Genomic DNA, 23,920 nt, shown 5'->3' on the forward strand with positions numbered 1-23,920 from the left:
GTAGCAAGTATATTCCTTCATATCCCAGCTCGTGTTTAATTCATGCCTTCATGTTTTACCTTCAGCTGGTCACATGTTCAGGTGCATTCAAAGAAGGCTCTCTTCGGATAATCCGCAACGGCATTGGGATTCATGAGCATGCCAGTATTGACCTACCAGGAATCAAAGGTTTGTGTGTTTGTCCACCGCCTTTTCGAGACTTGACTTTATCACGACATTAATCTTGCCCTTACTTGACAGTCGAGCCTCTTGAACCTCTACAGCTGTTTGGGTCCTCATGCCAAAAACACCACCTGGTGCCTGTCCAAGCTGCACGTCTGAATGCTAACAGATGGCTCTGTGGCCATGGGACTTAGCTCAGTATTGTCCAAAAATGCCCTTTAAAAAGCTTTTGAAAATAAAGCATCGTTACCAGTACTTTAACAGTTAATTTTTGAGGGGAAAGCTTAGTGATGGTTGAGGGACTAATAAAGTACGTGACATTTAGCCTCTTTTCTAAAGAAAAAAAAAAACTTGTGCCGCTTGGACTGATAAACAATCATAGGCCTTTACCTAACGTATTGCAACCAATTAATGAACATGATTAATAACTGAAAAATCTAATGCAGTACACATTAAACTACTGGTAGCATAAAGATGTTGATGGAAAGGGATGTTTCTATATTGGACAGCAGGTCGGAGACCCCCTAAATTGGTAGCCAGCCAATTGCAGGGCACAGGGATACTGAATCATTCACACTTGTACTCATACCCAACGGCAATTTAGAGTGATCAACCAGCCTACCATGCATGATATGAGGATATGGGAGGAAACCAGAACAGCTGTAGAAAACCTACACAGACTACACACTGGAAAGTCAGATTTTTTTTGTCATTTTAAACTGTAATTCTTAATATAAATATACCAGGAGGAGATGATTATGAGCTATATTATAGAGAAATACAAGAAAATATTTTTTGACCAAAACAGAATTCTGTGCAGTATTACACTATTAGAAATAAACATCCCTCACATGGCCTAACACTGTCTTCTGAATACCAGATGGCAATGGACCAATGTGTTGCTTGTGTTCTGGCATTGTCGGAAGTGTTCGAATTGTTGCCGGAGGTTGTCCGGAGGTTGTGCGGAGGTTGTGCGGAGATGGTCCCAGATAAAAGCTCCACCTTGTCTCTTGATCAATGACGCCTATGCTCAGCTGATATATGTGGTCCTTTAACAGCTCTATATTATAACATCCGTTTTTTTTTCTGACAAGGGCATTTGGCCTTCAGTCATGCTTTTGTTATTGTTTTCTTGTACCTTGTGCCTTTCATGTATTAATGACAATAGACAAGTTTAGTCCCAGGCAATCGCTGTAAGTTAAAGGAGCCACCGAGACCACTAAATGTCTACTCGCACTCTTAAGGTTTACAATGTTTATTGATCTGTTTTGACTTTTCACTTCACTGCCACCTTATGCCTAAGGATGAGACAATGATTCACTTAACTAATCAATGGCAATCTTTCATTTCTCTTCAAATGTGAACTTTTAATAGGGAGCATTCTCTGGCCCCTTGCTCAATTTTGTACTTCTCCCTTTAATGAATTGATTGATTTAGTAACATTTCTCTTTCTCCTATTTTCCAGGTTTGTGGCCACTACGGTCGGAGGCAGGAAAAGAGACAGATGACATGCTGGTGCTGTCGTTCGTAGGTCAAACACGGTGAGCAATTTCAGTCGAGCATGTCCGTCCGATATTTGATGCCAATTGCATGTCTTTTCTGATCTTAATCATGTGTTTTCTTTTAGAGTGCTGATGCTGAGTGGGGAGGAGGTTGAGGAAACAGAACTTCCAGGCTTTGTGGACAATCAGCAGACATTTTACTGTGGCAACGTTGCACACCAGCAGCTCATTCAGGTTGGTATCAACAATGTTTTTCACCTTTGACCTAACTGAGTTCTAAAGAAACAATTTGCTTTAGTACAAAATAAGTGTTGGTTGTGGGTAGGATCCCTCAAATTATTTAATTTTGATAAAAAATTTACTAATGTTAAAATGCATATTTCTTGGCAGATTCGTAAACAAATGTCTTCATTTAAAAAAATAATCATTTTTGATTGTTAATTAATTTTTCTTTCTTCATTACACTTTTTGCAAACTACCAGTGGAATTTGTGGTTATATGCCTGTCAGCGAATGTGTAAAAATGTTTTAGAAAATGATTATTTTCTAAACAATAGCAACCTGGATAAATATGGATTATGGATAACATTTATTCATCCCGTATTCGGGAAATTTCATTAGCTACTTTATACTAATATAAAGTATTATTCACTTTTTGGCAGACCACAAAAGATTAAGCAGATGATTGAAATATTACAGCTTTATATAACTTGACTTTGAATTTAGAGCAAAGACTTAGGCTAAACTTTCCATGAAACTCGCCGAAAATGATTTCAGCAGCATAAGAAAAAATGTGAGTGGAACGCATGGAAAATTAATCATATTTTGGTATTTTAAGTACAAACGTTTATATCGTTGGGAAAGCAATTAGGAAATGTTTTATCTTTTCTAGTGCAATCGTGGCTTACAGCCAATGTAAAACATTTTCTTGGAAGCAGTTTCATCTTCAATCACCGTAACACCCGTTGTCACTTGCCAGTGGTGCTGTCCAGAATAATGTTTAAAAAGGAAATCTTGTGTATTTTCAGATCACGTCCGGCTCTGTTCGCTTGGTGCTTCAAGACAGCAAGGCATTAGTAAGCGAATGGAAGGAGCCACAGGGCAGGAACATCAGTGTGGCTGCTTGCAACCACACTCAGGTGGTGCTTGCTGTCGGCCGTGCCCTTTACTATCTCAAGATTCTGGCTGGAGAGCTAAAACAGATAAGGTAGGAAAATCTGGTATGCATGATGAACAATCTATTTATAAAAAAAACATTAACTTTTGCCTCTAAGTGAAATGAAATGATAACCTTTTCCTAAAAATATGCACGCCGTCTCCTTATATTTTGTCTGCATAAATATCACCTACAACGGTTTTATTAATAACTATAATAAAGGTTGGGTGCTCTTTTTGGTTGTTAATTTGATCTTATAGTGTAGGTGTGTTCCCACTTTTTTTGCTCCAACATCCCACGCGACTTGACAAGCAGCTTTGACAGGTCCTTTATGCTAACCACCAATGAAGATCCTGATAAAACCATGATGATTCTTAAATAAGTCATAAATGCATGTTCAATAAAAGTATTGTGGTGGGTTCATTGTGAGGTCACGGCAAAAATGAGATATCATTCAGGCCCGAAACAGACTGGATCAAATTTTGCTCTCATAATGAGCACCTCTGTTCTAGTGCGTCTATTGAGTACCGATTTTGTCAGTCTGCAATATTTAACTTTGATAAAACATGCACACAGCTTTACATTGTGCCCCTATCTAAAGTTTGCTCTGATATTGCTCTAGATGAACACCCGTCTTTCTCTGTCTACCACTTGACTCTGTTTCAGCAACACAGATATGGAACATGAGGTAGCCTGCCTTGACATCACCCCACTCGGTGAGGGTGTTAGTGAATCACCACTCTGTGCTGTGGGACTGTGGACTGACATCTCAGCCCGTGTGCTTAAACTGCCCTGCTTCTCTGCCCTTCACAAGGAAATGCTGGGTGGAGGTGAGAGGAAAAAGAAGGCTGGGTGCACCAGCAAGTAAACAGAATTGCTGTTTCTGGCTTCTCCAAGAACACTGTAAACTTTGGAGGTGTCAAGTGAAGTTTATTTCCATTCCCCAGTCAAAGTAGTGTAATGCCTTAATGGACTTTACAAATCCACTATAGTGGAATTTCCTTACCACTCACGCACTTTCAAAGCCAAGGCAAAAACTTCCCTAAAACCTTCACATAAATAAAAGCACAAAGTTGAGGGAAATTGCTTCGTGACGAACCACACACTGAATGTAGGCTAAGAGCAGTTTGGCACCTTATTTGGCATTTTATTTGATGGACGGTCTTAGGACATAAAAACTTCAAGTACATGTAAAAAAATAAAATTAAAAGAATACCTTGCAATATACATTTCTGAACTACTGGAGGGTAAAATGCCTTTCCCTGTAGATGCCCAAGGCTTGTACCAGTAATTCTTCACTTACTGCTTTGTTGAAGGTTTTGAGAAATAATTAGGATAACCATATTTTAAACTTCTTTAGTCGAATTGAACAAGTCAGCAATGTGTAGACCAGATCTAGTCCTCTTACCACTTAGTTTCAACCATGATAAATAGATCTCATTAATGCACAGCATCACACACTTTCAATCTGTGCATTGATAGCTTTCAATTGAAATTATTCCTCCAAAACATAAAGATTGTATTCCTGTCTTCTAACTATTTGTAAGCCTCCCAGAAGCAATGCAATGGTATATTTCCCTTGAGTTTCCATATTAATATTGTTAGTTTAGCATTGTATTGCTTCAAGCATATTTGCTCTCGAGATGATAGCTGTCATTGATTTCCAAATCTAATTGTTTTTAGTCACCATTGTCACTGTGTTGTTGCCATGTGTACACGTTACTTTTAGCAACATGAAAAATATTTAATTTTGTTGTTACCATCCCTAGAGATTATTCCTCGCTCCATCCTAATGACAACTTTTGAAGGCAGCTACTACCTTCTGTGTGCCCTTGGAGATGGTGCACTCTTCTACTTTGGTCTTGATCTGCAGACGGGTATGTCTTTTTTGTGGCTTCTGTCCATGTATAGTTAAAAAAAAAAAGAAATACATTTGATCATCAGTCTTGTATAAGGCCATGACAAGCTATTTTAGTGTTAATTATAGTTACGAGTGGTTTCTTGTCTGTTAAACCATCCCCAATTTTCTGCTATGAATGCTAAAAAAAAAGTAATGTCTTATAGTTTTTATCTTATTAGGTTTTCCAGTTAAACACTTCTTTTATTGACCTTGATGGCGCCTTTTTGCACATAAAAGACTCGCTGTCATGTCAATAGTTACTTTATTCTATTAGATTGGACTTTTCTGATTTACTATTCACTGCACTTTTGATCGTAAAATAAACCAAAGTGGTCGTTTTAATCGGAACTGATTTAATGGCCTGCTGCCTTGTTCAAATATGACTAAAAATTATTCCTACTTATTTAAAAAAAATAAAAATATTTTGAGATAAAAATGTCATCGTTATGCTCTAGTCTAGACTCAAGTGGCATAAAAAAATATTTACCTTTCATTTTTATGTAAGCGCCAAAATTTAGTTTGCATTGGAATAAAAGTTAATGGTTTGGAGCATTAATTTCTCTACTCTTGTCCCAACTGGAACAGCAAAATGACTTCTTCAGGACTTTCTTACTCTAATGAGCTAATTTTGTTTTCATATTCTAACTCGCAACATTCTGAAATCCAAGAGTCTCAACTGTAATTTTTGACCAAAAACTCAGACTACAGTCTAGAATACTCTTTTTCCACTGTATACTTGGAAGTGACTACAAAGTTTTTGTTATTTCGGGATCCTTGGAAGACGCTACAATGTGACAGCTTATGTCGAAACGTGCACAGCCACACACCTACAAAGGACCCATGATTCTGTGATTCTTGTTGACTCGGCAACATTATTAACAATGGTCCTTCCATTGCATTTCTGTCACCATAGGTACCCTAAGTGAGCGCAAGAAGGTCACCCTGGGCACACAGCCTACGGTGCTGCGGACCTTTCGATCTCTATCCACCTCCAATGTTTTTGCCTGTTCTGACCGGCCCACCGTCATATATTCTTCCAACCACAAGCTAGTCTTTTCTAACGTCAACCTCAAGGAGGTCAACTATATGTGTCCACTCAACTCAGAAGGCTATCCTGACAGGTCAGCATTTGATGGAACTCAATACAGTCTTCCGCAATTTATCATAGACTACAACTATTCCAACATTGTGAACTTTTACCTCTAACCAAAGTCTTAAACTTTGTATAATGCCATGTGCTGTTTAACTAAAAGTCCTTCACCAAATCTGTCCCTGGTTACAGTCTGGCTCTGGCTAACAACAGCACTCTGACAATTGGCACCATTGATGAGATTCAGAAACTGCACATCCGGACTGTTCCTCTCTATGAATCCCCAAGGTTAGTGTTGTTCTCCGATTGAATTTTTGCAAGGGTTAGTTTATTTTCATAGGCATTGTTATAGTTTTATTTTCGTTCTTGTTTTGTTGCACATCTGTTCCTGTACATTTTTCCTTCCCGTTGTTCGTTGACAAATGCCTCTGTTAATTATTGTAAATAGTTCATCGTTATATTCAAGAACACAGATATTTCCAATGTGACTTGCTTTGCTTTTATTTTATCTGTCGCTGTCTCGTTATTCCCACAACTCCCCCCCCCCCTCAGTTGTTTACTTGCTTTTTATGATCTCCTTTTTATCATCTCACAACTTCTTTTGTTCACCCCCTTAGGCGGATCTGCTACCAAGAAATTTCACAGTGTTTTGGGGTTCTATCTAGTCGGGTGGAGATTCAGGATGTAAGCGGTACCACCTCTGCTGTGCGACCCAGTGCAAGTACCCAGGTACTGTAGCTACCAGTATGTTGGGATAATAAGTATACTACACATATGATACAACCATGCTAATGATGCAGAGAATTTATAACATGAGAACATGATGAATGTACTTTCTTAGGCCGTGATTAATTTTTTGTCCTATTGGCAATTTAGTTTGGTTAAGATTAGCCCAGTCATTTGACATGAAAAAAAAATAAGACCATTGATTTATTATTACTTTGTCCAATATAGTTTGTGGATTTCAAGGGATTTCAAATAATTGTGGCAGCAGTGTACAACCTCGGGGCCAAAAAAAAAACCCACAAATTTTACCGTCATGTAATTGGATTTAAATCCAACCAGGATTCTGTTTTCCCTGAAATCTTAGCAACTTGTGTTGGCAGTCATGCTGAGCCCATGAAATATGTCATTATGGATATCCAATTAATTTCAGGCTTGTTGTCTCACCACCCGATCTTTTGCTTCACAGTAGTTCAAAGCTTGAGGCAGAGTTTTTACATTTTTCTTGACTTGGCCTAAATGAAAATTGTTATAGAAAATAATGAACATCTAAATGAAATGAAGTTATGCTGTGTCAATTTCAGTGTCTCCCTAGAAAGAGGTAATTATAATAGAAGTGAAACAAGTGTTTTATTATATGTATACTGTGAAACAGATCTCTTCCAAACAAGTTCTTTTTATACCCCAAAAGAAACTCTTCCCCTGTTTTGTCTGGACCAAACCTAAAATGTCTATAATTGGAATCTTTTGAGCTGGTGTGAAAACAAACCAGTGTTACTAAATGTGTACATAACATTGCATATTGGCAAAAATGTATCAGACAATATCAATTAACTGCTATTTTAGGTCGGCAGACCTATTAAAAATCGAAATTCAATAAGGAATGCTTTCTAAATCACTTCCAGTCTATGTAAATTTGGAGTAATTGACACCATTAAAATACTATCTTTTGATCAAAATGCTGACGGAATACTTAACCACAATCCTTTCAATTTTTTTGCCACAAATTGTGTCAACCACCACAGTAAGGTGTCTACTTGATACACATACATACGTATATATTCTACCAGAGTGCACAGCTTGTACAGACAAATCCTTGCCTTTTGCACAATGACCACAAAGAGGCTTACCTGATTTGAATGCTGCGCATCTGGTACCATGGATGGTGCCAATTCTACTGTGGTTCTTTTTCTCACAGAGATGTGAATCACTGCAGAAACCCTGTTATTATGCTCTTTGTATTAATTTCAGACCTTTCCCATCTCATATATTTCTAGGCTCTCTCCAGCAGCGTGAGCTCCAGTAAGCTCTTCCCCAGTAGCACTTCTCTCCATGAGACATCTTTTGGCGACGAGGTAGAGGTTCACAGTCTGCTTGTCGTAGATCAGCACACCTTTGAAGGTGAGACTGCCACATGTACCGGCACAATCCTTTTTTGATCCGAGTGTTTATATTGATGCCTCTGCTCTGATGGTAAAATACTGAAATTCTGCTTGGAGAATATATCTTAGGTTCATTAGGTCAGTCAGCTCTTGGTTTATCCTCAGACTTGACATTCATCTACATTTATTCTTTCATAAATATTAACTCAGGTGTATAAACAAAATTTGCATTAACATGCTTCAAGACAGATTTTATCCCTAACCTGAGTCCATTGGTTCATTCGGTTATTCATGAAACACAAACCCATTATACACAGCATTACTGTTGTTTAGTTTAATGGGATAATTTTGACCTCACTTGTTTGAACATCACACTTTTAATGTGAACTCTTTTGAAAGTTAAAACATTTGTTTGCTCTCCTGATTGTTTTGCAATGTACGCATCATTGGATGACCAATAATTTTAGATAAAAAAACACTAGGTAAGATTATCCCAACTGTTTTTATTTTTTTATTTTACATAAATAGTGGTTGTTCCCATTATTCGAGGGAAAGGTACATTTTAATGACTATTTATCTATTTTTTAAAAATCTTATTAATTTACAATTAATGCCTTCATATCAATATTAGTAGCAGAGAAATTATTACTCAATAAATGACATTTATTCCATATATAAGGCGCACTGTCTGTTTTGGAGAAAATTTAAGACTTAAGTGTGCCTTATAGTCGTAAAAATACGGTAATTGCTATTGACTTCCAGGTATGAAGCACACTACTTTATAGTCACCTCTAGAGCCAGCCATTGATGATGTTTTGGATTTTTTTGTATAAAATCTTGCAGTCGGGGAGGAGCTATATGATGGAAGATTTTGTAAACTAAGATGGCATCTGCATATTTAACAGTATTGTTTCAGTTCAGGCGTTTGTGTTTTTTAATATCCGACAGTGGTGGTTTTTCGTTTTTGATTTTCTGTTTTTTTTCCATATATAAGGCGCACTGGATTATAAGGCGCAACGTCTATTTTGGAGAAAATTTAAGACTTTTAAGTGCGCCTTATAGTCGTGAAAATATGGTAAATGGTTATATCAGACATCCAATAAAAAGTCAGTGTAGCTGCTACATAATTAATATTGGTCATGTAATATATGCCTTATTTAATATGTACTAATTCTTGTGGAACCCCAGGATAGCTTTTCGCTCTGTGCAAAATTTGCAGCATTTAAAATTAATAGTATCTCTCAAAAACACGGGCAAATAAACATGCTTCCCCAATAAAATATTTCTTGGTCTTGCAAATGCTTGAACTCAACATTCACGCTCCAGAATTTGGATTTCCACTTTTATGTCTGCCTTCCCTTGAATAGTAGAGCAATTTTGTTTCTTTGAAACACTCGTGCATTGTGCTCTAAAAAAAATATTTTTGTGCTGTATTTGTTTCAGTCCTTCATGCCCATCAGTTCCTTCCAAGTGAATATGCCCTCAGCATGGTGTCTTGCCGACTGGGAAAAGACCCATCAGTGTATTTCATTGTCGGTACTGCTATGGTCTACCCAGAGGAGGCTGAGCCCAAGCAGGGGCGCATAATTGTCTTTCACTACACTGACGGTCAGTATGCAGGCTTTTCTTTTGCCTTTTTTCTCCAAAAACAGAAGCACAACCAAATGTTTTTCTTCTTTTCTCCAACCTTATGTTGTTTATCTTTACACTTTCTATTTTTCTTTACTTTTATCATACTACTCGGTTTGATTTTATTCTTATCCACTTTGTCCTTTTTCATCACTCAGGGACACTTTGTCCTACAATGCTCTTGTTCCCCCTCTCACTTAATCATTGCTTATCACTTCTTATCAGAAAAGTCCTTCACCCCCACCGCTTCTGCTTATTTCCTTTCATGCTGTGTCCTTGCAAATGTCTAATTCCATCCCTTGCGCATGTGCAGCAATGCTGCACATTTCACTGATTTTGCTTATTTGTTTGTTTGATTTGAAACGCTGTTTTTGTTAATGTATTTGTCTTTAAGTTCTTGTCGTCTTGGTTCAAGCTGAGCAGCACTTTGAAAAGGGAAACTAATTGTTGTACTCATCTCTCTTTAGGAAAGCTACAAACCGTAGCAGAAAAGGAAGTAAAAGGAGCTGTCTACTCAATGGTTGAGTTCAATGGCAAACTCTTGGCCAGTATCAATAGCACGGTAATTACCGCTTTCGCATCTCACACATAAATTACTTGACTGTTCACGGTCGGACTGGAGAAATGGTCTGTGGGTGCTGTGACAGGTGTCAGCCCACAAAAACTGTAGGGTTTGGGGCTACTCTGTGAACCCCCCCTTACCAGCCAGCACATTTAAATTCAATGGTTTGGTCTTGTTCTCACAACAATCAATTACTCAATTGGAGTGTATCTTTCAGGTGCGTCTGTATGAGTGGACGGCCGAGAAGGAGCTTCGGACTGAGTGCAACCACTACAACAACATTATGGCCTTGTACCTGAAGACAAAAGGAGATTTTATCTTGGTGGGAGACCTGATGAGGTCTGTCTTGTTGCTGGCCTACAAACCCATGGAGGGGAACTTTGAGGAGGTACCACAACATTATGCACTCTAACTATTAGGGTCTGACATTTTTTATTCCTTGTTAATTCGGCTAGTGATTAATGGGTTGTTAATGGGATTTTGGGGGGGTCAAGCAACTGTATTATATTTGAGATGGTTGGAGTAAAATGATTCACAATCAGGGCAAAGATCTTACTATGTAAGGTGTATGTAGAAACTATAATTTAAAATTTGCTACTTTAAACTAATAATCAATTTCCCTCAAAAGATTGTTTTAGACCGTAGTGCCCCTTAGATATTAATTTTGCACTTTTTGGAAATGCAGTGCTTCTACATGCAAATTGTGCATTTTAAATTTATGCAATACATGGTTTGCCATAAAACATTTCTTAGTCATTAATCAGCCAACATTTTCTATAATGCTATGTTACGTTTAATATTGAATGGCAGCTGTTCAGTTACTTAAGGTAGCTTCCCAAATCTTAGACCCACATTGGAAATTAGCAGTTAAGTACAGTTTGTTTTAATACACCTCAAATCAACTAAAACCTGATCAAATTTGTAATTCATGTAGTATGTGTAGATGGGATGACAATACTGGCACCCCTACTTAGGAAATTAATTATTTAAATGACACATACAGAAAATGTATTTACATTTTGGGGGATTTTGTAACTTGGATCTTGTTTTTGTAGATTGGAACCGTAATTTGCATATCAAAGGATTTCATAACCTGAAATTTTTGTATGTAGAATCATTCGTGAGTAGATGTACCACTTTACTTAATACATAAATATAACCGTCTTATCACCCTATCATACCAGCAGCATGTGCAATTTGCCGAGTCATTTATTTATTTTCTCCTAAAGACTTTTGTCCCTAGCTGGTTTGTAGGCACTGACTTTGATATTGATTGCTGGTGACATACTCGTGATCTTGTTAGGTTCTACCTGAACTGCAATTCAGCATTTAACAGATTTAATACCAGAACGATATATACACAGCCCTGTGGTGAGTGCTTTTCTCCCGAGGTCAAGAGGCAATCTGATTTTCCAGAATGGTTACCTATACGTATGCGCTATCTTCAGCCAACCCTCACTACAGTACGGGTGACCACAGTGCTATCCATTATGTTTCTCTGTTCAGCAGCTGGTCCCTATGTGATCTCTGGCTAAACTCAGGTGCACTATATCAGTGTTTCTTAATCCTTTAGAGCCGAAGCACACTTGTTGAATTGAAAAAATCTCAGGGCGCACCGCAACATTTTTTTTCTTTCTTTTTTTAAATGTATAGTTGTGGATTTGTGCTTAAAGCTTCCTCTCATTGGAAACAAAGCTTGGCATTACCACTTCCTTGAATTATGAATGGATTTTCATGAGTCTGATGTTCATATCTTGCATGTTTTATAGATTGCTCGGGACTTCAATCCCAACTGGATGAGTGCAGTGGAAATCCTGGACGATGACAACTTCCTTGGGGCGGAAAATGCGTTTAACTTATTTGTCTGCCAAAAAGACAGGTAAGAAGTTAAATTAGACATCCTTTTTATCATTTGTGAGTCTGATTCCCCTTTGACCCGTCGCGTCAAAAAAGCCGTGCATTTTGTAGTAAATTTTAGACTTTTATAGTGAGGATAAAGCGGTTCAGAAAATTAATGAATGAATGTGTGCCATATGTGTAAATATGTATCACCTTGCATTTAGAGGGTTTTTTTTCTCGCTAGAGGGGAGTTGCAATCATTAATTAGAAATTTTGGTTGGCAGGTATATAAGAGAGAATCTTGAAACATGGATAGTGGTTGTTGTGAGACAGCCAATGAGATCCCAGTAGAGTTTATCAAGGTTCTAAAGTGATAATTAATGTATCCAACAATATTTTCAGAATTAAATAACATATGGAAATGCATTTCCTTTTTGGGGTTTTAGTAACTTGGATTTTTGTCGTATGTCAAGGCACTCGTTTGCATATAAAAAGATTTTGAGACCTGAAAAATGCGTACCTAGAGGCATTCGTAAGTAGAGGAATGACTATTTGCATTGTGGTATTAGTTTTTTTCTTTGAGACATTGAATTTAGAAGTTTGGTTCTCATAAGTTTAACAATACTATCGTGCTGAGATTATTCTGTGAAAATTGATTTGATTCATGCTACCACATTTTAGCCATTTTATATCTCAGGCAGTAGCACTCAATCTTATTGACCTTTTATTTCTGTAACACTTTTCTTGCCGCGCTACTCTATCCACTCCCCCTCCCTCACCTGGTTATCCATTTCCGCTGCTATTTTCTGACCTTTACGAAAGCCTATCATAGCTCTGGTCGTCATGTTTGTCTTGAGATGAATCAATTGCCTCGACACTTTTCAAGACAGTCTATTTTTTTTTTTTTTATGTCTTTTCAAAGCCCTTCATTGGAATTCCAGGTTTTCCATTTTTCCCCTTTGTCAACATGTCCTGTTACTAGTGTGAGAGTCTGACAAGCTATTCTTTATATCAGTGCGGCTACCACAGATGAGGAGCGGCAGCACTTACAGGAAGTGGGACTCTTCCACCTTGGAGAATTTGTTAATGTCTTCTGCCACGGATCGCTGGTACTGCAGAACTTGGGAGAAAGTTCCACACCCACCCAAGGATCTGTTCTGTTTGGCACAGTCAACGGCATGATTGGTAAGCACTGCCACTGTCTTCCACCTCGATCTCATGGTAGTAAACTTGAAATAGCTGTATATATTTCAATAATGCCCCATAGTCTTTTAGAATAATGTAGAAGTTGGAGAACTTTACCCAGTTCACAGAGATGTATGTATACTGCACACTCTCAAAGGCTTGGGACTGTAAAATCTAACAGGAAATTACAATGAATTATTTAAATTTGTGAAATAATGTTACTTTTCACTCTCCAAAGAGTAGTTTTGGCATACAAGCATGAAACTTGCATTATGGGAAACCCCAACCGACTAAAGATTCTTTCACTTATTTATCATGAGAGGTGTTTGCGTTCCATTACACGACTTGCCCTGACAGACCCCCCCACCCCACCCCCCCCCTCCCCCCACTGCGTGAAAAGTCATTATTGTGTTTGATACTCTGGATGGCGATACTAATGTACTTTTACTGACACGTACGTGGTAAATCCATCCTCCAAAATACCGCATGTGTTCTTTCCCTTTTTCTTGTGTGTGGGTGTTAGGACTGGTGACCTCATTGTCTGAAGGATGGTACAGCCTTCTTTTGGACCTTCAGAACCGCCTCAACAAAGTCATCAAGAGTGTGGGCAAAATAGAACACAGCTTATATCCTTTTTGTGCGGGCGTGTGTACGCTTGCCATCTGTTTAGAATAAACGATGCAGCAAATAAACAGTGCCCACACATATAGCAAGTACATAGATCGAAGCACTGTGTGCATGCAATGTGATATTAAAAATGTCTAAAGAAATATGGCAGTTTTGTACATTAGCAATTTAGTAGCTGAGATTAGAAAGACCATAGTAGATCACTTAAACTGGATAAAATCAGTTGACAGAACAGTATAATCTTTCTTATTTATAGGACGCCTTTAAATAAACCCGACATCATGCAAGCGTTATTTATCCCGTACGTAAAATCTTTAGGCCGAGCGGCCGCCTTGTATTGATTATCCTTGACATGACTGCACCTGGAGGTCCTTCCACACGGAACGGAAGACTGATCAGGCCACGGGATTTATCGACGGTGATCTGATTGAGAGTTTCCTGGATTTAGGTAGAGCCAAGATGCAGGAGGTTGTCAGTACGCTACAGGTAGGCAAAATTGTTTGCATCTATATTCAGATGACATTTCTTCAGGCACTAACCCCATAAAATATTAAATTCTTCCAACTTTGGGAACGGACAAGCATCGACATGATAATGTTTTACCATGGCCAAACATTGAAGGCAAATTTAGTGGACATTTCTATCTAATCTTGTTTTTTTTATGACTGATAACGTAGATACAGGTGCAGTTTTTATTGTCTGAGAATTGACAACTGTTTTTAGACAAATATATGGGGCAGAATCCAAAACTTATTTTTTCTATAATCCTCATAAAGCGTGATTTATGGGTGTTTGTGTGTGTGTATGTTAAGATTCTCTCGCTATCTTTGTTCAAACCGTGCAACGTAGAGAGTTGATTTTTTTTATGGTGGCCAGAAACATCTGCCGGATACTAATAGTCGGGTGATTGAATTTCTTCACCTTCTCTAAGTGTGTAAACTCAAGCTTTGATCATTGCACACTGGAGTGCTTTCACTTAGTCCTTTACGCTTGAAGTTAGTGGCATGAACTACGCAAACAGCACTGCTTTTTGTGAGTATTTATTTTCTTCATATTTTCAATTTGGTTTACAATGTTTTACCAAAAATAACACTCTAACATCGCTTAAATAGGTCAAATTCGTCAGCCTTTCTTTTGAAATTGGCCGTCACTTTTTCCGTACTCTTTCTGTATATAATATGCATTCCTTTTTTGCATACTCTACAAACGTTTGCACCGTCATTTTCACCAATTATCTCAAAAAAGAGGAGTTATCATTTCGTATCGAGTTGGGAAAGGCGTAAACAATTGAAGTGTACCAAGATGCATTCTAAACTGGTGGCGAAGCTTGCACCTTGGTGGGACTCATGATTCTGCATCTATATCATGGTTACATAGACTATGCTCAGATGCCTAATACTGAGGGTTTGGGCAAAATCAGCTGTGGGCCCCGTATACGTATAACTGAAATTTTCCTTTCTCATCAAACCCATTTTTTTAAAGAAGCGCCACAATTGTCTTCTGGTTCTAAACGAGCAGGTGGGACTAGCGAAACCTGGCCCCCCGCTTGTATTCCCTATAAAGTAAAATCAATGAAGCGAAGCTATCCTTGGTTTTCCGTGTTTTTTGTTTTCCTTTATGCCATAACCTCCGTAGGTATGGTGTGCCTCACGTATGATGACCCATCTATTGATGTGGTTCAATTCCAGATCGATGACGGCAGCGGCATGAAGCGTGAAGCCACAGTGGACGAAGTCATTAAGATTGTGGAGGAACTGACAAGGATCCACTAGCATTTCACGCCCCACAGACACGGAAAGATTGCTGCTCCTCGGGAGATAAACGAGAAAACAAGTGTTTGGTACTTGCTGAAGTGTAAATAATTATAAATAAGCAATGTGTGCAGGCAGGTTTGTCAGGGGGATGTGTTCTTGAAGGTGCACCTAAATTGAACTCTTCATTGTCAAATAAAGCTCCTGGCAAACCTTAGCGTCCAATAAAAAAAAATAATGAAAGACCAAAACCAAGAGACTGTCCTGAATGTTCGTGGCTGCCTCAGTGTGGAATAATGTGTGACTTCAAAATAGTAAAACATTTTCCTTAGCAAAAATCAGGTCTTTTTCGCACGTTGTGACTGTTCAGACCTTTTCATGCCACAGATGAAATGAGGCGCTTTACACGTCTAAGGTTATTATTAAAGTGTGGAAAAAAATCTATGATAGATTTATAGATATTTTGTCTCAGTGATGTTTTCTTTGTTCTATTAAACATTTGCTTTAGTACTGTTGCTCTGTCGCCTTTGTTTTTATTGCTTTTAATTACCCTAATTTACCAACAAACCTTTTATTTAGTAATCTAAGAAGCTGTCTTTTTACAGTACATTTTTGTGATGTTAAGACATTTGAATACAGTGTTCCCTCGCTACTTTGCGCTTCAGCTATCGCGGACTCAGAGCTTCGCAGATTTTTTTCAGGAAAAAAATAAATAAATAATTTAAAGATATTAAGTTAAAATTATAAATTACATCATTTTACAAGAGGTGGAAACAAAATATTCAATAAGAATTAGTAATTGCATCAAAAAGAAGCCCAAAGAAATGGTCAATAACATGGTGAGAGTTCAGGAATGGCATTGATGACGTCATGGCTGTTTCCAGGCGCATCTTCACCGCCCAAAAAAAACAATGTTCACAACTCCCAATAACGATGTTTCTTACTTGCATAAAAACTGCAGAAGATCCTCCATCCGGACTACTATGATGTTTTTGCTTGGCGGTGCTTTTGTGCACGTGTTATACGTTTCTTTAAACATTTTTGAAGGAGCACGCCTACTTCGCGGAAATGCAGCTATTGCGTGGGGTCCCGGTCCCCATTAACCGCGATAAGCGGTCAACAATTGTTGCTTGACCTCTTTTTCTAATTATTTTTTAAAGTTATAACTATGATTATGCAGATCCTGGTTAAATTTGTTTTTAAACTTAATGGGTTATCAATTACTGTAGCCTTTTTTTGCCACAGTTATATCCAGTCACCTTTCATTGTGTAGGTAATTAGAAAGCTCTAGTTCAAACTCTGATGAGGAGTAAGCTTAAAAATGGGGCCAAAGATGAGATTTTCCCCATTCACTTAGCTTGAATTCATGTCTGTGTTTACCTTGAAGTGTCTATATGATACCACAAATCTAAAAATGTTCTCCTATCTTTATTTCTCGCCATTCCTATTTGAACATGAATGGTGAATGCCGCTTGTGAGAAGAAGTTGCGTGCCTGTTCTGATCTATTTTTATCCCCAGAATGGTGTGCCTTTGTTTTGCTGTGGTGGGTCTTCAACCAATTTCCTGTTCTGACTTGAATCCCTGCCTAGTCTCGTGAAAACTCCTCTGGGAGTTAAGAGGTAAACTTCTGTAAAGTCACACACCGCATTCATCATGTATCTATAAAAAATAGGGCCAATGTCTATTTACGGTTGAATTGGAACACCGAATGTAACTTGGCACCCATATGTATTGTGTTGAATTTTGACATGTTCTTTTGTACATGACTATGCATACTTTACTAAATTATTGATTGACTGATGACAAACCATTGTGGCTCAATACCAAGTTCAGACTTTAAATGGGTGTCCCTGGTTGTATAGCAGCATTGAGAGTCATGCTGGGATAGGCTCCAGCATCCCCCACGACCCTAGTGAGGATAAAGTGGTTCAGAAAATGAATGAATGAATGAAGTATAGCGTCCTTCTTTGAGTTTAAAGCTGTATTAGCTTCTTGTAGTATACACATACTGTTTTATAGCATCAAGACCACAAAAATCACGACTGTTCTACGTCATCTTTAAAACATAGACATTGAGCTGGAAGGACAAACCATCAAAACCGACTAAAAATCATTTTCCCCTTTGGTTGGAATTCTGGATGAGAAAAAAGGCAGGGAATCCATACATCAAGTCCCAACATTTAAAAAAAAATTTAGACTGAGGTCTAATCAAGTAAAGAAATGACCAAAAAGAAACTTACCTGGAAGGCCCTTCTTTAACACCACTCAAGTGCCATCTCTCCTTTGCTCAGTCAGCAGTCCTTCATCCCACTGCAAAAGAAGGCAAGCCACAGGAGGTGGAAGAAAAAAATGGAAATATTAGACATAGCCCTCTGATAACTTTGGAGCGCAGTGGCTTGGTTTGCTTTTTCTTTTTGACTGCTGTAGAGAGACTCAAAAAATAAGAGTCTCTGTCACAGGGATCTCCAACTTCAGTCCTCAAGGGCACCTATCCAGTCTATTTTCCATGTCTTCCAACACACTTAAATCAAATGATCGTGATCAAGCTCCTGGACAGCTTGCAGATGAGTCGATCATTCGATTCAGATGTGGTGGGAGATATAGAAAACAGGGTCCCTCGTGGACCAGAGTTGAAGACCCCTGCTCTTTAATGACAAGTACCAGTGGGGGGGTTAAAGAAAAAGAACAACAACAACAAAAACAGTGATACCACAATGCAAATAGTCATGCCTCTACTTACGAATGCCTCAAGGTACATTTTTCAGGTCTCAAAATCTTTTTATATGCAATGAGTGCCTTGAGATACGACAAAAATCCAAGTTACGAAATCCCCCAAAAAGGAAATGCATTTCCATATCTGTTATTTAACAAATCACATTTCAGCCATTATTTGTTGCTAGGGTCAGAAATCCGCCTCAAGGCCTTCACTATCAGTTCTGCAGGCGTTGCCTCTTCTCCCGGGACTTTTGTCCAGCTCCGAAACTGCGGTGGCACCGGGGTCAACTGCCTGCCTTGTGGGCAGTCAGGGTTCAAATCCCATTTGGTAATCATTTTTCCCTTAACTAAAAACAACCGTGTGTATTCGAGACTTTCCAATAATGACAATGTAAAGTGAAATCGAATCATTTGCCGGATCGCCCATAACGCATTATTCTTGTTGGAAATCCTTGACGGTAAATGGCATGTGCAAAGTGTGTCATCATTATTTATTATTATTATTTATTATTATATTTATTATTAGGTGTTACGTCTCATTGCACCGCTGCAATTTTTTGCCAATTGACCACAAGAGAGAGAAACAGGGTATTTCCACTAGAGACATACAGTATGCTTGTTATCCCTTGCTTAGGGTATTTCAATTCTGCACAAACACTCAAAAAACTGTACATACATACCTGTAGCATTGAACATGAACTATTTTCATTGTATATTTTGTCCTATGTTCATTTACAAATATTTTCTGTTCATTTATCATCTCATGTGTATCAGTTATAGGCAGCTTACTTGGCATACAAAAACTGCAAGTAAAACATGACTAGTCGAAGGTTAAAAGACAAAGAGCAATAAAGTTAGAATTGGAATAAAGAGCAATAGTGCAGTATACAGCAATCCCATCGCCTGTGGCTGCTTGTTATTTATTTCTAATTCCTGGCAAAATGGGAGAAAAATAATGAGGAGGAACACAATGGCATCAAGGGTACAACTAGCAGGACCACTGTTGTGAAGCACTGCCAATAAAATTTCTAAGCTGTGTTTCTAGGTTCAAACAAGGCATATTGGCAATTGTGTATATTTACCTAAATTGTTAAGAAGAATCTTTAACTGAATAGGGGAGAAAGGCTTTGAGGTCTCTTTGGCTCAGATGTTCACAAGGCTTTATATCATGTTTCAAAGTGGCGGACCGGGGGCCAAATCTGGCCCGCCGCATCATTTTGTGTGGCCCGGGAATGTAAATCATGAGTGCCAACTTTCTGTTTTAGGATCAAATTAAAATGAAGCGTATAGATGTATATTAAATTACTTAATTTTCCCCATTTTAAATCAATAATTGAAAATTCTAAATCATTTTTTTGTGTTTTTAGTTCAAAAATGTGTAAAATCTAAAAATATACTAAAAAAAATCTAAAATAAACATTGTTTTAGACCTATAAAAAAACAGAATATTCAGGGTTTTTAATCCATTTGTAAAAAAAAAAAAATTAAAAAATCTAAATATTATATCTCAAATGGTCCGGTCCACGTGAAATCAAGTTGACGTTAAAGCAGCCCGCGAACCAACCCGAGTCTGACACGCTTGCTTTATATTGTACAAGCAAAAGAGCCCGGTTTTTCCCGACCTTCCTGTTTGGAATTTGCATGTTCTTGACATGCCTTTGTGGCTTTTCCAGATTCCTCCCACATCCCCAAAACAGAGTTGTGAGGATAAGCCGTATGGAAAATGGCTTTAAACATTTAAATGTAACACTTAATATTTAGAAATAAATTTTTGACTTAGCAAAATATTCTGGTAAGTGTGCAAAAAATGCACTGTAAAATGTTCACACATTTTCAACATGGTGACAAAATGTTGGATCGTTTGCAGCATGTAGCTTTAGAAACGGCACCCCATTGTTTCACTTTGACTAAGTGCCGCTGACGTGAGACGTACTCTTTCTCGCGTTCAGAAACCCTTGCTGGGGTGGTAGATTTTTTTTCCAAGGAAACACAAAGTATCATTCAGATTGTGAGAAGCTATGGTAACAAGAAGACATTTACCCCTGGTCTGTCGGCACGCTTAAATTATGTATACCATATTTTCACGACTATAAGGCGCACTTAAAAGTCTTACATTTTCTCCAAAATAGACAGTGCGCCTTATAATCCAGTGCGCCTTATATATGGAAAAAAACAGAAAATCAAAAACGAAAAACCACCACTGTCGGATATTAAAAAAACACAAACGCCTGAACTGAAACAATACTGTTAAATATGCAGATGCCATCTTAGTTTACAAAATCTTCCATTATATAGCTCCTCCCCCACTGCAAGATTTTATACAAAAAAATCCAAAACAATGGCTGGCTCTAGAGGTGACTGTAAAGTAGTGAGTGCTTCATACCTGGAAGTCAATTGCACTTACCATATTTTCACGACAATAAGGCGCACTTAAAAGTCTTAAATTTTCTCCAAAATAGACAGTGCGCCTTATAATACAGTGCGCCTTATATATGGGAAAGGTGTCATTCATTGAGGGTGCGCTTGATAATGCTGTGCGCCTTATAGTCGTGAAAATACGCTCGTTATTTTTTCCAATTATTCAGATTTGACAGTGTAGTTAACAACATAATTTTATTTAAGCTAATAAAATATTTTGTTATTGTTAACTTGCACTGGCGTGTTTCTTTAATAATGTAATGAATGCTCCTTATCACACGATCTCAGTTGTTTTGGTGCACAGAAAAAAAATATTTAAATGGCTAATGTGACCTACATTGGCAGATGAATTCATTTTTTATTGTTATTCTTTTTCCACACACTTGAGGCACGAGTTGCTTTCTTTATTATAGTCGTGTCTAGATGCTAATATAATCCAAAAAGGAATCATGCATAATTAACGTTTTCCAACTTTTTTTTATTTAAGTGTGACTTACTTTGCATTTGTTTCTATGCAAGTCAAAATACTTTCAATAACTCTAAAGCAGAGGGTGAATAGTCTGCATGTGTAGTAAATGGTCGATATATGACTGTCCAGCATTGAGTCGAAGATGCAGTCTTCCGTTTATTTTTTTCCAGGCAGATGGAATAGACTCAGGCCAGATTAGAGTTATGGAAAATGGACGGATGGATGGATCAGGAAATTAGGACTACTTGTTGAAGAGGAGCCAATTTAATTCCTGAGCAATGTCGATATGCCCTTGAGCAAAGCACTGCTCAGGGCGCTTGTTCATGTGTAACACGCACACTATCCTCCTTTAGGGCAAGAATCCTGTAGATGAGTTTTTATGGACTGTATGGAACGCACATTCATGTGTTAGAAGAGCGAGATGGAGAAAAAAAAGGGAATTTGTCTTGTGGGAACTTACAAAGGGGGATGCTCATTATTTTTAGCTGCAAGGACACAGAAAGTGAGTGGATGCTGTAGGATATGTTTATATCAACACATTGCTCGGGGGAAATGATAAAATAGTGATATTTTATCAATTATTTCCGAGGTTAACATTGCACTTAAGAAATTAGAATGTTATTGGATTTTTTAGAAATAAGATTGTGTTTCAATGATGTGTGTGTGTGTGTGTGTGTGTGACTCCAAGAGCAACTAGATTGAGCTCTAACACACAGTAACACACTTAGTTGTTTTTGTGTTCTTGCAATCAAGACACTCAAATGATTACAAGGGAAAGTGTAGGTATTTGGTGGCGTAGTGGTTAACTCACCGGATTCCTGTCTGGGAGACCTGGGTTCAAATCCCGGTCGGGACACATTTTAACTTAGTTGTTTCTGTGTTCTTGCAATCAAGACACTCAAATGATTACAAAGGAAAGTGTGGTCACTTGGTGGCGCGGAGGTTAGTTCACTGGACTCCCGTCCGGTGGACTGAGGTTCGAATCCTGGTTGGAACACATTTTCACTTAGTTGTTTTTGTGTACTTCTTGGAAAGAAACTCAAATGATCACTAAGGAAAGTGTGGTCACTTGGTTGGCGCAGAGGTTAGTTCACTGGACTCCCGTCTGGGGGACCGAGGTTCGATTCCCGGTCGGAACACATTTTCACTTAGTTGTTTCTGTGTACTTCTTGGAAAGACACTCAAATGATTACTAAGGAAAGTGTAGTCACTTGGTTGGCGCAGAGGTTAGTTCACTGGACTCCCGTCTGGAGACCTGGGTTTGATTCCCGCTGTCGTTTGGCTGAAAATAATTGGAAAGTAAATTGGTAAATGGAATAAGATGGAAAAAAAAAAGAAAAAACTTTTTAATTCAATCTAAACACTTAGTCATATTTTTCAGTAAAACAATTTATTCCGAACTGCCTTCGGCAGTTCGGAAGACAGTTGGAGGGGCCCCTTTATGTCGTGTTCTCGAGTCGGCCTTCGGCCGACTCTCGACCACTTGTTTGGTCAGTCAACCGGCGACACCGGGGATCGATCCAACGTCTCTCCGGCCGAAGGCGAGTGTGCAACCCACTACACCAACTCGTGCCCCACTTATACATGGGTGTTGAAACGTTTTATCCAAGGAAATGGGGTGAAACACTTAGTCATTTTTTTGACAAAATGCTTCATCCACCACTGAAGACTTATACACTTAGGCATTAGAACTTATTCTTTCAACTGAATAATATTGGGAAAATGTTTGTAGGCACTGGGATTTGAACCCAGGACCACAGAGGTGGGAGACTGATGACTTAACCACTGAGCCACCACCCTCTGGGAGCATCTGGTAGTATTTGCAGTTTTACCTCTCTCATTTACCTGAATAATAGTGGGAAAATCTTTGCAAGCATTAGGGCTTGAACTGGGATTTGAACCAAGGACCACAGAGGGGGGAGACTGATGACTTATCCACTGGGCCACCACCCCATGAGAAAATTTGTTGGTATCTGCAGTTTCACCTCTTTCATTTACCTGAATAAGTGGGAAAATTTTTGCAAGCATTAGGACTTGAACCCAGGACCACAGAGGGGGGAGACTGATGTCTTATCCACTGGGCCACCACCCTCTGAGAAAACTTGGTAGTATCTGCAGTTTTACCTCTTTCATTTACCCGAATAATAGTGGGAAAATCTTTGCAAGCATTAGGACTCGAACCCAGGACCACAGAGATGGCAGACTGATGACTTAACCACTGATCCACCACCCTCTGAGAGTATGTGGTAGTATCTGCAGTTTTTCATTTACCTGAATAATAGTGGGAAAATCTATGCAAGCAGTAGGACTTGAACCCAAGACCAAAGAGGTGAAAGACTGATGACTGATCCACTGGGCCACCACTCTACACAATTATGCAGTAGTATTTGTTGTTTTGTCTCTTTCCACTCCCAGATCATACTTGGTACTTTATGGTACCTTCAAGTGGGAAAAGTTAGGTAAGCAAAGCAAAGCAGGATTTGAACTCAGGTCCACAGAGGTGGTATATAATATAAATTCATGAATTGATAAATGGTTAATGAAGCAAGTATTAAATAAAAATGAATTTTAAAAAGATGCAGACTCTGTCCCCTCTATAAAGCTAATTTATTTATTATTATTATATGTTTACAGCAGTGAAAAAAAAAATCATGTGTTTACTGAGACAAAGCAGATTTGTGCAATGGAATTGTGGTGGACCCATGACCCAGAGGTCAATTGGTCAAAATCATTCTCTGCTACATATAGTTGTGTTTTTTTTTCTTGGCCACACTACCTGAAACGTATCGAAAAAAATCCAATGGTTTCTC

At 38.3% G+C, this 23,920-nt stretch overlaps 1 protein-coding gene across 1 annotated transcript in view; it reads left to right on the forward strand.

Annotated features, from left to right (window-relative positions):
- Positions 1-16,022, forward strand: part of ddb1 (damage-specific DNA binding protein 1) — a 25,576-nt gene extending 9,554 nt beyond the window's left edge. Inside the window, exons 10-27 of the mRNA XM_077712750.1 lie at positions 66-168; positions 1,628-1,703; positions 1,790-1,898; positions 2,692-2,870; positions 3,486-3,649; positions 4,589-4,696; positions 5,633-5,840; positions 6,002-6,097; positions 6,427-6,538; positions 7,810-7,933; positions 9,358-9,522; positions 10,011-10,105; positions 10,323-10,493; positions 11,875-11,984; positions 12,960-13,129; positions 13,653-13,755; positions 14,119-14,242; positions 15,445-16,022. Of these exons, the coding sequence (XP_077568876.1) occupies positions 66-168; positions 1,628-1,703; positions 1,790-1,898; positions 2,692-2,870; positions 3,486-3,649; positions 4,589-4,696; positions 5,633-5,840; positions 6,002-6,097; positions 6,427-6,538; positions 7,810-7,933; positions 9,358-9,522; positions 10,011-10,105; positions 10,323-10,493; positions 11,875-11,984; positions 12,960-13,129; positions 13,653-13,755; positions 14,119-14,242; positions 15,445-15,528 (2,301 nt within the window). The 3' untranslated portion in view covers positions 15,529-16,022. The remainder of the gene's footprint in view (positions 1-65; positions 169-1,627; positions 1,704-1,789; positions 1,899-2,691; positions 2,871-3,485; positions 3,650-4,588; positions 4,697-5,632; positions 5,841-6,001; positions 6,098-6,426; positions 6,539-7,809; positions 7,934-9,357; positions 9,523-10,010; positions 10,106-10,322; positions 10,494-11,874; positions 11,985-12,959; positions 13,130-13,652; positions 13,756-14,118; positions 14,243-15,444) is intronic.
- Positions 16,023-23,920: the final 7,898 nt, after the last annotated feature.

The sequence above is a fragment of the Stigmatopora nigra genome, chromosome 3 (genome assembly GCF_051989575.1).
Source record: "Stigmatopora nigra isolate UIUO_SnigA chromosome 3, RoL_Snig_1.1, whole genome shotgun sequence".
NCBI lineage: Eukaryota > Metazoa > Chordata > Actinopteri > Syngnathiformes > Syngnathidae > Stigmatopora > Stigmatopora nigra.